General features: G+C 36.7%; 1 protein-coding gene and 1 long non-coding RNA gene across 3 annotated transcripts; both read left to right on the top strand.

The window, feature by feature from the left end:
* The first annotated feature begins 3,662 nt into the window (after window positions 1–3,662).
* On the top strand, window positions 3,663–7,734 carry LOC132126919 (uncharacterized). Of its 2 annotated transcripts, XR_009427473.1 has the most exons (4): window positions 3,663–3,832; window positions 5,685–6,198; window positions 7,234–7,316; window positions 7,443–7,734. It is a non-coding gene; the product is annotated as an uncharacterized LOC132126919 (long non-coding RNA). The 2 variants fall into 2 exon arrangements; XR_009427472.1 differs by lacking the exon at window positions 3,663–3,832 and having other exon boundaries at window positions 4,712–6,198.
* A 495-nt stretch (window positions 7,735–8,229) lies between these two features.
* On the top strand, window positions 8,230–12,944 carry LOC132127021 (uncharacterized). The gene is made up of 12 exons (XM_059538638.1): window positions 8,230–8,325; window positions 8,636–8,737; window positions 8,885–9,117; window positions 9,243–9,421; window positions 9,780–9,873; window positions 9,981–10,325; window positions 10,417–10,534; window positions 10,613–10,704; window positions 10,751–10,865; window positions 11,564–11,836; window positions 12,001–12,177; window positions 12,793–12,944. The coding sequence occupies exons 1-12, from the start codon at window positions 8,256–8,258 to the stop codon at window positions 12,942–12,944; spliced, it is 1,950 nt and encodes a 649-aa protein (XP_059394621.1). The 5' UTR covers window positions 8,230–8,255.
* Window positions 12,945–14,459: the final 1,515 nt, after the last annotated feature.

Genomic DNA, 14,459 nt, shown 5'->3' on the forward strand with positions numbered 1-14,459 from the left:
TACGAACGCATGACTTACAGAAGGTATACTTAACTAAGAAGGTTTCGGAAACCACGTATTAACGATAAGGTGCTTCTTAAGGTACAACTTAAGAACGACGTAGCGTTAAGCAGTGCCGGCCCTGACCAATTTGCTGCCCTAGGCAAGATTTTACCTGGCGCCCCATGCATCACAGCCCATTTCACCCTGTCATTGTGTTTATGATTTAGCATATATATATATATATATATATATATATATATATATATATATATATACACACTCACACACACACACACGCATTACAGCAGAACTGTTTCCAACACTCATAATAAATCATCATATTAGAATGATTTCTAAAGGATCATGTGATAGACCGGATGTCACATGTGACACTGAAGAATGCAGTAATGATGCTGAAAATTCAGCTTTGCATCACAGAAATAAATGATAATTTAAAGTATAATAAATTGAAAACAAATTATTTTGAATTGTAATAATATATCACAATATTACATTTTTTTCTGTATTTTTGATCAAATAAATGCAGGCTTGATGAGCAGAAGAAACTTCTTTCAAAAACATTAAAAATAGTAATGTTTCCAAACTTTTGGCCTGTACTGTATCCCCCCAAAACTGCACAACTGTAGAGTAAAACATTAATAAAAAAGTGATAATAAAAAATGTGTCTTATAACTGACATGATTGTACAAAATCACAGTCTGGGGACTCAGAACTCAGATGAACTGCTAACATTAAGTTTAAGGTAAAAATAACTGCCATGAAATTATAGTATCTTACTCCTATGCAGTGTTGGGGAGTAACTAGTTACATGTAACGGCGTTACGTAATTTAATTACAAAATTATTGTAACTGTAATTAGTTACAGTTACTAAGAAAAAATTAGTAATTAAATTACAGTTACTTATGAATTTTTTTACGATTACAAAGGGGATTGCATTTGAATATTTACACACATCCACATAGAGATTTAACTGATTTCTTTCCCAAATTGCACTGACTATTCTGAGACATACCGCCCTAATAATTTCCGGGATGTGGAAATACAGTCTGGTTCGTAAAATCCAGTCATAAAAACGAAATGCCTAACGCGGACGGAATATGCCACATTTTGGATGACTAAATCAAAAGTAGGTCAGTACACTTGAATCAAAACATGACATCGACTAGTGTCTGTGAATATAAAGCCCCAAAAATGCAATATATGACTTATATGAAATCAGGCGCGGACTGGACACCGGGAGAACCGGGACAATTCCCGATGGCCTGGCAGCCGATTTTGCCCCACTATTTAATATCATTATTGTATAATTGCCTGCCGAATGTACTAAAGCGATCATTTGCGAATCCGCCATTTGATAATTAAATCTCTAATAAGTCATGAATTGTTAGTCATGACTCGCGCGCTCTCCGCGCCTCCGCCAAACGGTTTGGGTCAGAGAGAGAGAGAGAGAGAGAGAGAGAGAGAGAGAGAGAGAGAGAGAGAGAGAGAGAGAGAGAGAGGACTGCTGGAGCAGAGAAGCAGAACGTCTGTTCAGGGTTTCACGTCAGTTTCATCTGTAAAGATGCTTTTTTGTCTTTGTTTTTTTATTTATTTAATCGTAGTAATTTAGCTGAAAAAAATTCTGATTATTTTTTTATAGGTTTAGGGGGAGCTACGACAGACAACAACACAACCCTTACAAAAATTAACATTTTAATATTTAACTATAAATCCAGAGAAAATGGTTACTATTGTTTAACTGTGATAACCAAAAATGTAAAATTATTTTACAAATGTATTTATTTAAAAATAAATACAAATCCATTTGCAAAAAAAAAAAAAACAAGGTTATTTTACTTTTATATAGGCTAACAAAAATATTTTTTGTAAGGGAAAAACATGACTCGTGTACAGTATTAGGATTTTTCTATAAAGATATTGTAGTATTGTAGAGTATTGTATTGTAAAGTATAGTTTTGTTCAATCTTGAGTATTAAAGTAATGAGAAAGATGGATAACAGGGCAAAATAAAGAGACTGAAGAGAAAAATGAAAGTGAAGGTGCAGTTCAGGAGAGAGACATGCAAAATTTTAATTATTTTGCATGTCCCCAAATTAAAGATTTAAACCTTTTTTATGTCAGGTCCATACAAAAAATAGTTTTGTCCATGAATTAGTTTGTATGAGTTAGAATTTTCCAGTCTGAATTTTTTTCCCAGTCCGCCCCTCCTGTAAATTAATGGCAAAGACATGGTTTCATCTACAGTACTACACATAGGCCTACTGAAGCTCGCAGTGTTTTCAACCTCTGCCATCTCAATATAGGAGTACACGAGCACATAAACATAATTTCTAGAACTGCTCTGTGTCACTTCATGTGCATTTTACTTATTTTGAGAAAACTATCATCATATACAGAGACTGCAGTTTCAAAAAAACACCAATGTTTCAGGAGATTATTACACAGAATACGTCACATGCTTATTAGATAACTGTATTTAAGTTGATGTATATGCTTTTATTTATTATTATTTAATTTTCACAAATTTAGAAAAGTAATCAAAAAGTACTCAAAAGTAATTAGTTACATTACTTTAATAAAGTAATTGAAAAAGTTACTCTACTATTACATTTTAAACAGGGTAACTTGTAATCTGTAACCAATTACATTTCCAAAGTAACCTTCCCAACACTGCTCCTATGCAATAAATTGTTCTTTCACTACATCTCTTTACCTCTGTCTTTATCCTCTTCTCTTCTTTTTGGCACTGTATCTATCGCAGACTATGCTCATTTATAATGTGTCATGTAAATTCGGCCTTCCGTCACAATCAGGAAACTTTCACCGTGTCTAGAACACAAAAGCAGTGCCTTCTACATTGGATGCGGTGTCGGGCACGCTACACAACAAATTACCAACAACTGATCGTGCGCGCACTCTGTTTCTGACGCACTTCAAGCACTCGATGGGCGGGGGAAGATTGAAGAGCCGGACTTTTTTTTTTTTTTTGCTTTATTTGGTAGTATTTCTAATTAATGGTTTTTAAATAGTAGCCTTTTATAAAAAAAAATATGTAAATTTTTTTTTATAAAAAATAAAAAAATTCACTCGTTCACTCATTCTGGCGCCCCTATGGATGAGTGGCGCCCTTAGCATTTGCCTATACCGCCTATGCCGCGGGCCGGCCCTGGCGTTAAGGTAGTTTCGGAGAACGCACCCCTGGTGTTTTCTGTGTCACTGCAAAGATGAAGTTGACGAAATGCACATTTCATATGGATTACATAATCAGAGAGTAGCCCATTTATTTTGGTTTGAATATTTTGGTTTAAAAGAAGACATTTCAAGCTTTCTGTAATATATAGCATATATTTCTCAAATCTGTGAGGCACAAGCTGAGTTTTGGTGCCCTCCAGTTCACATGCAATGCAAGTGATTGTGCCGGCGCCTCATTACATTTTGCTATATTTGCTTCTTATTTATTAAACACGGGCAACTGATTGATAAAACATTGATCAAAATTAAGATACAATTTATACAAAACGAAAATCTTTTAAAAAGAGTTTTCTATAAAACAAAACTTAATGAAGTCGTCAAAATCATGTTTTACCAAAAACAGCGCCATTGCACCCCATGCAGTCTTCTTTGCTGCCTCCATCTCTACGTGCAGACTGAGCCAACACGTTCTCACTCCCAACTCGTCACATATGGACGCTTGGTCAGGACCCCTTGGCGTCACATTTTAACGCACTGGGTATCCCTTTGGCGTCATTTTTCAACGAGCAGGGCAGTCCGATAGACTTCTATGGAACCCTGAACCCGAGCCTGAGGCGCCGAAATTTGACGTTTTGGGTAAGCACACGCAGCCCTTTGTTTGCTGTGGATGAAAAAAAAAAAAAAAAAAAGTTTGCTGTGGATGGATCGAGACTACAATAAATACGAATAGATAGGAATAGGCTACAATAAATGATCTATGCCGATCTATGTCCCCCATATCATCTTTATCTGGCCACACAACTAGGTTTTAATGTTAAGAAATCCCTCGCAGTCTGATATCAAAGCGCCCTCTGAGAAATAGGGGGAGCGTTCGTCGTGTTGTTTAACAGCATTCAGCGGTGAGTTTAACAACGCTCTACTGCAGGTAGAACAGCATCCAGATGTGAGTTTACCAAAACAACGCTCAACTGCAGGTAAAACACTATTCAGAGGTGAGTTTAACAACGCTCTACTGCAGGTAGAACAGCATCCAGATGTGAGTTTACCAAAACAACGCTCAACTGCAGGTAAAACACTATTCAGAGGTGAGTTTAACAACGCTCTACTGCAGGTAGAATAGCATCCAGATGTGAGTTTACCAAAACAACGCTCAACTGCAGGTAAAACACTATTCAGAGGTGAGTTTAAAAACGCTCTACTGCAGGTAGAATAGCATCCAGATGTGAGTTTACCAAAACAGCGCTCAACTGCAGGTAAAACACTATTCAGAGGTGAGTTTAACAACGCTCTACTGCAGGTAGAACAGCATCCAGATGTGAGTTTACCAAAACAGCGCTCAACTGCAGGTAAAACACTATTCAGAGGTGAGTTTAACAACGCTCTACTGCAGGTAGAATAGCATCCAGATGTGAGTTTACCAAAACAGCGCTCAACTGCAGGTAAAACACTATGCAGAGATGAGTTTAACAGCGCTCCGCGGTGCGTGCAGTAAGCAGTTTAAGCGTTTTCTTTCTTATTTTTTTAATAGGAGTCTGGTATTGATAAATAAATGTATATATGCTTGTGTTCGATTAATCAATGTCTTGTTTATTTATTTATTTATTAAATATCCTCTAAATTAATAACTCTGACGTCATTGTATGGCGCGATCGTGATCCCAAGGTCCATTGCGTTTTTCCCTTTCCACTCGGTAAGTAGAAAAGTTAATTAATAGAGATCGAGACTATTCTTAAATTTACATAATAAAACTGTAGAATCAGGACAAGTTGTGTTTAGAACTTTTAGACGTGTAAGGCAGCAATTTATTAGGACGGTTAATGATAGAAAACTTTATATATATATATATATATATATATATATATATTTAAATTACTTGCTGCACCACATGTGCAGTAGGCTAGCAAAGTTAGCTAATTCAATTCAAAGTTAATTTTTTTTCGCATATAATCATGAAGGTGCAATCATGGGGAATACAAGATTTTCAGTACTGATGTGTTTCCAGTTACCTATTTTATATAGCTCAAACTATTAAGCCATTTTAGCTAACATTATAAATGGTCAGGCCAGTAATTGTTTAAAATCCACGGATAATTTGATAATAAATGCCTAAATATTATCTATAATAAACAGTAGAAACAAATTCATAACAACAACAGTATTGTGTCTCAGCACAATTTCTCACTATAGAATAAAACCATGTGTATAATTTATGTAATAATAAATGATTTTGTCATAAGTTATTGATTGATTCATGTACTTTTTTACAGTGAGTTCTGCTGTGGTTTTGTTTGGAACTATTTTTGTTGGCGAAATAGAGCAAAACTTACATTATTAACAATCACAATCAATTAGCAATTAATAAAATCAATTTTACATACATTCAAGCCCAATCTGGCAACACAGGTGAAGAGAATACTGGTGTAAAATGTTAAATTCTGTTTTTTTGTTTGTTTGTTTGTCTGTTTGTATGCTTTTTCTTTATCATTAGGTCCCTCAAATTTGCCAGCAAAAAATATCTTTATTCTAACACTCCACCACATACACATACACACACAAATAAATAACAAAGGCACTTTTCAGAGCCACGTCCGTCTTGTTAACCTGTACCCATCACCTGTACTCTCTTCAGCTCTCTTTCTCGCTCCCCTCTCCTCTCTTTGTCTCTCTTTGTCCCCCCTCCCTGTATATTTGTTTTATTTGTCCATCTCTTTGTTGCGAGTCTTTCTGTCTGTTTGTTTTTCTGTCCATCACTATGTCCATGAGTGATTCAGAAATCCAAGAAAATCTAATGGTCTTGGATAACTTGGTTGATCATCAAGAACTGAAGGATGAGCTCCAAAGTCTTGATGACTTTCTTGGTGAGCTGCAAGAACAGGAGGCGGCAGCAGCACCATCAAAAACACCTGAGCCAAGGCAACCAAAGGTGCACTGGAGAAAAAGAGACGTGCATGGAAATATTGTCTATGCAAGGCCGAGATCAAGCAGGGATCAGTCAAAAAAGGGTCAGTATTGTTTTTCATTAAAGATGTTTTGAGAAATCACATTGTTTAGGACCTTAATTTTGTAATAAAGGAATTAAGAAAATGAAGGAATACATGTTTAGCTTGATATTTCAGGGAAAAAATCAAACCAGAACTAGTCATTTGATTTCTGACATAAAAAGTAGATTTATTAAAGATGTCACTAGTCTTAAGTGAAAGTGAAAAATTAAGTGAAAGTGGGACATTAATGTTACTATTAGATATTTTTGTAAAGCAGTATGAACTACAAAATTAGCACATAAAAAATTGTTTATTTGTGGGCTGTTATGACATTTTAGAAAATCTTGTCAATATTATAGTTATGCAGTAAAATGTGCCTGCCTGGTTACCATCATAGTAGATCGCTCGCAAATTATTGGTCTTGGGAAGGCTGTATTTGAAACGACTTGTGCTTCTGAGTGTGTTGTCAATGGCCAACTAGCTTGTTTTATTCTAATCTGCTTCTATATTAGCATTCCTATATGCTGTTATCATCTAGATGACACCTTATAGGCAGCTAAACGAGAATAATTGGACAGTCCACATTAGGGTTTGGGAAATAAAAAGCTCTCCAGCTGTATGTTAAAGGGATAGTTCACCCAGAATAATTTATTTTTTTCGTAATTTATTCCCCCTTAAATTGTTCCAAACCTGTATTCATTTATTTGTTCTGCTGAACACAAAGGAATATATTTTGATGAATATGGGTAACCAAACAGTTGTGGGACACCGGTGACTTCCTTAGTATGGAGAAAGAAATACTATGGAAGTCAGTGGGGTCCACCAACTGTTTGGTTACAAACAATCTTCAAAATATCTTCCTTTTTGTTCAGCTGACCAAAGAAATTAATACAGGTTTGGAACTCTTTAAGGGTGAGTAAATGATGACCGAATTAAAAATTTTGGGTGAACTATCCCACTAAACAGTGAGCTTGTGCCATTTAAGTCTGGTAATTTCAGTTGTAAATTTGAATAATATATGTAAATGTTGATTTGTGTTGTTTTTATCGTCTATAGCTGATCACATTCAGAACACTGATCCTCCCTTCAATGCTCCTGACACTTACTTTGAGGTGGCCTTTGCTCCAGAGACTGTTGGAGTGTACTTCATTGTACACCATTTTCATTGTTTCCATTTATATCTGACAGTGGGTTAGAATGTAAATAAATGTTTGTATTTTAAAATTTGCTATTGTTTCTGAAGACTCCATACTATTTTAACAGAGTGTTTTCTACAAGATCTTCAGCACTCACTGAGCGATTCCTCAGGTGATGAGGCATCACCTCTTGGAACCCCAAGAGATCTTCTTCTGGCATCCTCGAACTGAAGTATTCGTCAGAGTCTCTTTTCAGAGAGGTGGAGGGCAGAGAGACCCCGTCTGGTAAGCACGGCTGCAGCAAAAGAAAGTGTGGCAACACACATCTGCCAGCAGTGTTGGAGCAGTCCAGCAGTTATCCGGTGCAGTGACTGTCGACCACGCCCCTTCTTCTGTGCTGAATGTGACATCAGCATGCACACTAGACTAGGGATGGGACGATAACTGGTTTTATTGATAACCGTGATAAAATGTGCTGAAGGTTAGTAATATCGTTTAAAAATGAATTATCATTAAAACCGTGTTTGATTATCGCGGTTTTAATAACTCACTATTAAATCATGTCCAGCCAGCAACAGTCTGACGCAAGCGCAGCGCACAATGTTTTTTTTGTTTTTTTCGAGAAGGAATGGCGAAAGTCAGTGACTTTTCTATGCTTCTACACTTTTCATTGTAAGGAAGGAAATGCCACAGAATTTAATCTTTCTTTAAATTAAGTGCATAGAGTTGCTTGTTTTATTAGTTGTTTGTTGATTATTAAATATAAAACTTGCTGAAATGTTTTCATTGTGAGCTTCAACTATTTTTGAACACTTTCATCTCGTTTCAACAAAACCGTGATAATATTGATAATCGTGATAATTTTAGTCACTATAATCGTTATATTAAATTTTCATACCGTCCCATCCCTACACTAGACATGTCCTCCACAATAGAGATGCCATGACTGCTGGCTTCTTCCAGCCATTGCCTCCAACAACTGTCGTGGTCGATAAGGCTCTTTCCCAATGTGGTAAGTTTTTTTTTTATTTTATTTTTTTTATTAAAAGCATCATCAATGTGGTAAGTTTTGGTTTGTGTTTGTACAACATATCCCATTTTCAGAATAGTTAAGCTCATAAGTTTTATTTTTTAAATTATCCCTTTTTTCTCTTTTTGATTGAGCTTGAATTTATTTAGATACCCTGTGTCAATTGGCTTTTTGAGCATATCTTGTGTTCTTTTTCAGCAATGTGCTTCAATAACATTGATCCATTACAATCTTATATTACTCAGTCAATACAAATTATGTTAATTCACATGTACTGTGTGATCGTTTTCAGTGCGGCTTGTACCTGTGGAAATGCCTGACAAAATCTGTGGTTGTTCACCGGAGTCATTAAGGGTCAGTCCAGGAAAGACTGTTGCTGTAGTAACAATGAATGGTAAGAATGTGAAGAACTTAATTTTGTCCTGTTTGAGAAGCATCTTATGAAGTATACAAAGTAATGTATAAATTGTATTAAGAGCCCAAACCCTGACTGACCCAGCAAAGGATTGCATTACAGTGGATGTGTTTTTGATTTTTCCAGGACGATATGATCTAAGCATGCCCGAGTTATTTTGTGAGGCATGCCAAGCCACTTGGACTGCTGCAGTGGCCGACCTAAACAGAAGTGACTACTGGCCGGCAACTCTTCAGTTTGCCACAATTTATACTACCGATATATTTTTCTCATTTGAGGAAATGAAGATGGTGGCACCAGGACTGTCCTGTCAAGCATTTTTAAGAATGCTGGATCAGCGAACTGTTCGTTTTGGTCGTGTGAGTATTGAATGTATAAATCCTGCAGTATTGTTAATGTGTTTGAATTGTGGGCTGAAAACCTGTTTGATGCTAATGTATTTGTTGTACATTTATAAGCTCTTGGTTTCTTTATTTTTTAATAGACTGGCAAGATCTCTGCAGACAGTTTTCAGAAAAGTTTTTTTGAGTGGGAGGCTGTGCGATTTGAGGTGGACAGTATATGCAAGGAAGAGCCCTTCATCTGCCCTGCATGCTCCCCAAATATGCTCGCCGTTTCCGTAGATGGAAACCGCAAGCATTACCGTTTTAAGAATGCTGCTAGGTACTTCAAACTGTGTGTCACAGTGTTCCTACATATTAATAAGATAACATGGCTCTTTATTATGCACTAAGTAATCTTACATTATAAGTTATAGAGTTGTCGAAAATAATGACTTATAAAAATTATAATAATAGCGCTTTTAGCGCTGATCATTTAAAGCCATTCTCAGACATATCCAATGAGTGTGTGAACACAATGGCCAATCAGAGGTGTTTACGAATCCGCTCAACAGCGCTCAAAGCATTACATTTTTTAAATTTCAGACTGGTACTGAAGTTGGTACTTATGACAACTCTAATAAGTTATCATAAACTGTTTTGTACCTTTGTTGTTGTTTTTGTTGTCGTTGTTTTTTTAGATCTGAGGAACAGGCCATCTTTGAAGGCATCTTTATAGCCAAAGATGAAGATGTTACAAGATTTGTGGACCACATTCACAGCACAACCAAACATGTAAAAGTGTATATGATGATAAATAAAACCACAATACTATAGTAACCTCTTACTGAAGAGTTTGTTTAGAAGAGTCTTGTTTTCATTGACCATTATCCATATTGTAGGTCAGTGGGAGAGGTGTTTGTGGAGGGGAGTGGACAGCAGCCAGGGAGACCTCCCAAAGATCTGCCAGCAAGGTAGACGAAGAGGGATTGGAGCTTGCGGTTTGTCGGCACGGAGTGCTTCTCTGTGCTTTAAATATGTACAGGGGTGAAATGTTTGCCTATCCCCTGTACCTTCAAGAAAAGTTGGCCAGTAGGCAAGTCACTTTTTTTTGTATGGATGTGACCTGCAAATATTGGCCCTACCTGCAAAGAGTTACAAAAAGCTGCCCAGAGCTCCAGCACCTCCTTACCATGAAGCCATTCCTTTCGGTATTTCATGCCAAAGCCCATGATTTTAAATGTGAGGTAAGAAAATGTTGCTGTGACAGAACCACATTATCTTAAACCAAACATCTGCAAACATCTGGTTCTTTGTTTATTTATGTTTCTTACTCAGGTGAAATGGAGTGGGGCGTATCAGGATGGGGCTGGACTAACACTAGGGGAGGAGGTGGAACAGTGCAATGCCTTCCTCTCTAGGATTGCAGTGACGACAAAACATATGTCAAAAGCAGGTAAGATGACCACATAGTGCTCTAGTTACATAATCACATAATAACGTATTTTATGCATCATATCTTTTGTGTTTGCAGGACGCACAGACATGCTGACTCTCATGGCCATGCGCTGGAATCAGCAAAAGTTCCGAAATTTGGCAGTTTCACTGACTCGCCGATATCAGAAGGTAATGACAACTGTAGAATTTGTGATGTGATTGCTTGTCATTGTAGACCAGAAAAGCTCTGCAAAGCCAGTTACAAAACCTAGAGTCCTTGAAAGCCCAATTGGCAGTGACAGAGAGCCAACTGGAAGACTGGGTCAGTGATGTAAAGGAGTGGGCAGACAGTGAGGAAATGATTACTGTTAAACCTCAAGTTCAGAATACTTAAAACATTTAAGTAAACTAATATTTCAAGTTCAGAATCACAGACATCCCATCGCTCCCACAGTTATCAGCCTTACCCCACTCGTCATAGTGTTAATTACAAACAGCTCATTTACATAAACATCACATTCAGATCTTGTTTTAATGTTTGATGGCAAATAACACATGCTAATATAACTATCAAAGAGACTGTCATTATATGTATATAATCAAACAACATACAGTACATGTGGTTTCAAAAGTTTAGCAGCTCATCCTCAACCAAAACACATGCTCTACTCTTCACCACAGTGGTAACCCTACAAAACTAACTTAACAGAACCTCCTGTAAATCCCAGCATAAAACAATATTAAAGAATAGCCTATGATAATCTGCAGAAACACACAAAATAACACTTAATTTCAACATTTATTTATACTGTCTGACACAAAGCATGCTGGGAATTAGAAATCTGCTGCAATTAAACTGCTTACTACAATGAAATTTTGAGTTCACAAAACTTTTTTTTCTATTAAATACAAAGAACTTCCATTATTATTTGAGTGAAACAAACTCATTTCATTTAATTAATTTCACTGTTTGGTTTTACAGTGCACACATAATTGTAATTGTTACTTTTATTTTAATTTAAACTGCAAACTACCTATTTCTTCTCAGCAGCAAGAGTAACAACCACAAATGATACTGATGGCTTGGCCAGCAGAATTGAGGTCCTGGTAGCGAGTATCAAGAGACGTTCCCATCGGCTCTACAAAGATACCGATGGGAACAAAGGTCGTGCCAGAATCCGCCGCAAGATCAGGGAGGAGAAGGGCATCCTGACATCTGTTGTGGAGAAATACAACAGAATGGTTCCAAGCTCAGAAAGTCTTTGCATGGAAACTATTCTGTCTGGTGAGACAGCTTGGCCATGGCAGCTACCACACAGTGGTGTGTACACTAGTCTGTTGACTGCTTCTGACAAATCTGATACATACATTATGACACATTACCCACAATGCTTCAAATGTCATTCTGTGACTTTTTTTCTGTGATTCTTTAAAAGTTGATGTTTGATACATATGAATTAAGTCTTTCTCATAAATGCATTCCAGACTCTGTCGATCTAAGGACAAAAAGAAGAGCGTTTGACATCATCATGTCAGTAAGAAGACTTGAGGAGGAGCTGAAGATTCTTGTGGCAGAGATGGACCACCACTGGAAATCTCTTTCAACTCGTGCTGATACCCTCAGAGAGCTGTCCCACATGTTTGCCAGTGAGACAATGAGAAGTATGTATTTGTAAAAAATGGCATAAACATTTAGGGTTGCTATGACCATAGATTTCCAACTGTCGGAATATTTTTATTATAAGTAAGTAAGAGTGATCTGTTAACTAAAGTCTACTAAAGTGTATATTCCCATAACTACATGTAGGACATGTCCTCTCTAATCATTAAAGTAAGTAGCCTAGTAATTAAAAAAAAACAATATTATTGAACGATAGAGTGGCTTTTAGCTCTATAAGTCATTATACTTGGCCTAATTCTCCACTCCACTCCAACTGGTAGCTGAAAGTAGAGATTGATGCTTTCTTGTCCTTGATGCCCTCGCAATGCTCAAACTTTGAATTTCCTTCATGACATTTACTATCTAGTGAACATGAGGACCAGCCGTTTAATCCATAATAGCTGTCCGTGACTGTCTGATTATTACCAAGTCCTATGGCTTTGTTTGGTTGTGTTGTTTGCAGGAAAAAAAAAACAATTATTTGTCCAACTATGGTCATTCTGACTGACTAACATTTCGTTGACTGTTTGGGGAGGCCCTAATAAATATACACAACAATGATGTATATTTATAAAGTTTCTAAAGCATGCTTAAGGTTATTTTGTTCCTCTTTTAAGATTCACCATGTGGCTTAAGTGAAGAGGGTTTGAAAGGTCTGCAGAGCATCATCCTGAGAAAGCAACATAAAGTCAGAGAAATGAAGGTGCAAGCAAGAGACTGTACAAACTGTATATTCTACATTAGCAAACTGTATATTCTGCCTCTATAGCCAGGGACACACTTAACGACTAGCTGAAACATTCTGAGTTCAACACACAAAGACAGTTTTCTTTGACTAAAGCACATTTAACAAGTAATTTAAATGCGACTGTAAACACTGACTAAACGCAACTGGCTATGACTTGACACACTTGGGCATGATCAGTCGTAAGTATCAAATTACAGTCATAACAAGCCTTACAATCCTTAAGTGTGTGCCTGGCTTAAACCTACCCATCACAGGAAACTGTCAGCATTTTTTAATTAAAAAAAACAGTTTAGTGTGTCCTCATAAACCATGTTTATATTGTAATACCCATGTCATTACACACATTTGTGTCCTTGTATACAACCATGTATACAAGAACACACACACAAACACACTTTACATACTATAACTCTTTTTTTTATGTAAATGACACCTGCACCAATCCCTTTATTTGTTTTTCTGTCTGATCCTCAGGATCATGGTTGTCATATTGTACAGACATATTGTATTGAACATTTACTGACATTTACGCCCTTCACTGTACAGGAATGGATATGCATTTCCTTCTGCCAGAGGCTTATTAATTTCATGTTTGGTGTGAAAGGGCCTTGAACATTTGCCAAAATATATATTTTTTGTTGTTATTAAAAACAAACAAACAAACAAGCCCAGGTGAAAAAAGTAATGCAAATAAAAAGTAACTAAGTAACGCAATGAGTTACTTTTTTAGGGAGTAATGTAATATTGCAATGCATTACTTTCCACAACACTGGACATCACTGACATGAACTTCCATGCTGCTTGCAAGAAAGCAGTTGAAATTTGCCAACATTGTATTGGGTCATGGAATGGACTAATCCATTGCATTGAAATGGAATTAACTAGGAAATAAAACATGACTTACCACACAGTGCAAGGCAACCAGTGAACTTTCAATTCAGCTTTCCCCTACACAAACACAAACAAACACAAGTAATAATTACTTTAACTGTTTAAGCAATCACTGGATATTACCTTTGAAAGGCCAGCACATGGCCTAATAAGACATTTTACCTCATTTATTCGTTCCCCAGTTATTTTATCAAAAAGGAAAACCTTCTGCCTACTACAATTTTGACAACCTGAAATAATGAAAAGACAAGTTTTTTTAAGCCACAAATGCCATGCTTTGTAGCTGAATCACACAAGCCCATATTTATAAATTCACATGTGAGATATGCAGTCTTTTCCATTTGTGTCAAAGTGAATTTGTTCCTGTTTTTGTCAATCAAGCAAAATGTACAGGATTGGTTTCCCAACGCCCTTGGACATTGGCCACTAACACAGAGCTAAATAGCTATGTAAATAACAAAATACTGTGAACTGGCTATCAATGTCCTGGTTAGCTGAATGAATCCAATTTAGATGAAGTCAGCTTTGACTGGGAGCAAATTTATTAATAGTGTGGAGTAAGTTGTACCATGCAAAAAGTTACCTTTTCTTCTGTTCTTTACCAGTGGCACCTCCTGACTCAAAGGCTTGGAAATGGAAGAGGCA

This window comes from Carassius carassius, chromosome 45, assembly GCF_963082965.1.
Source record: "Carassius carassius chromosome 45, fCarCar2.1, whole genome shotgun sequence".
NCBI lineage: Eukaryota > Metazoa > Chordata > Actinopteri > Cypriniformes > Cyprinidae > Carassius > Carassius carassius.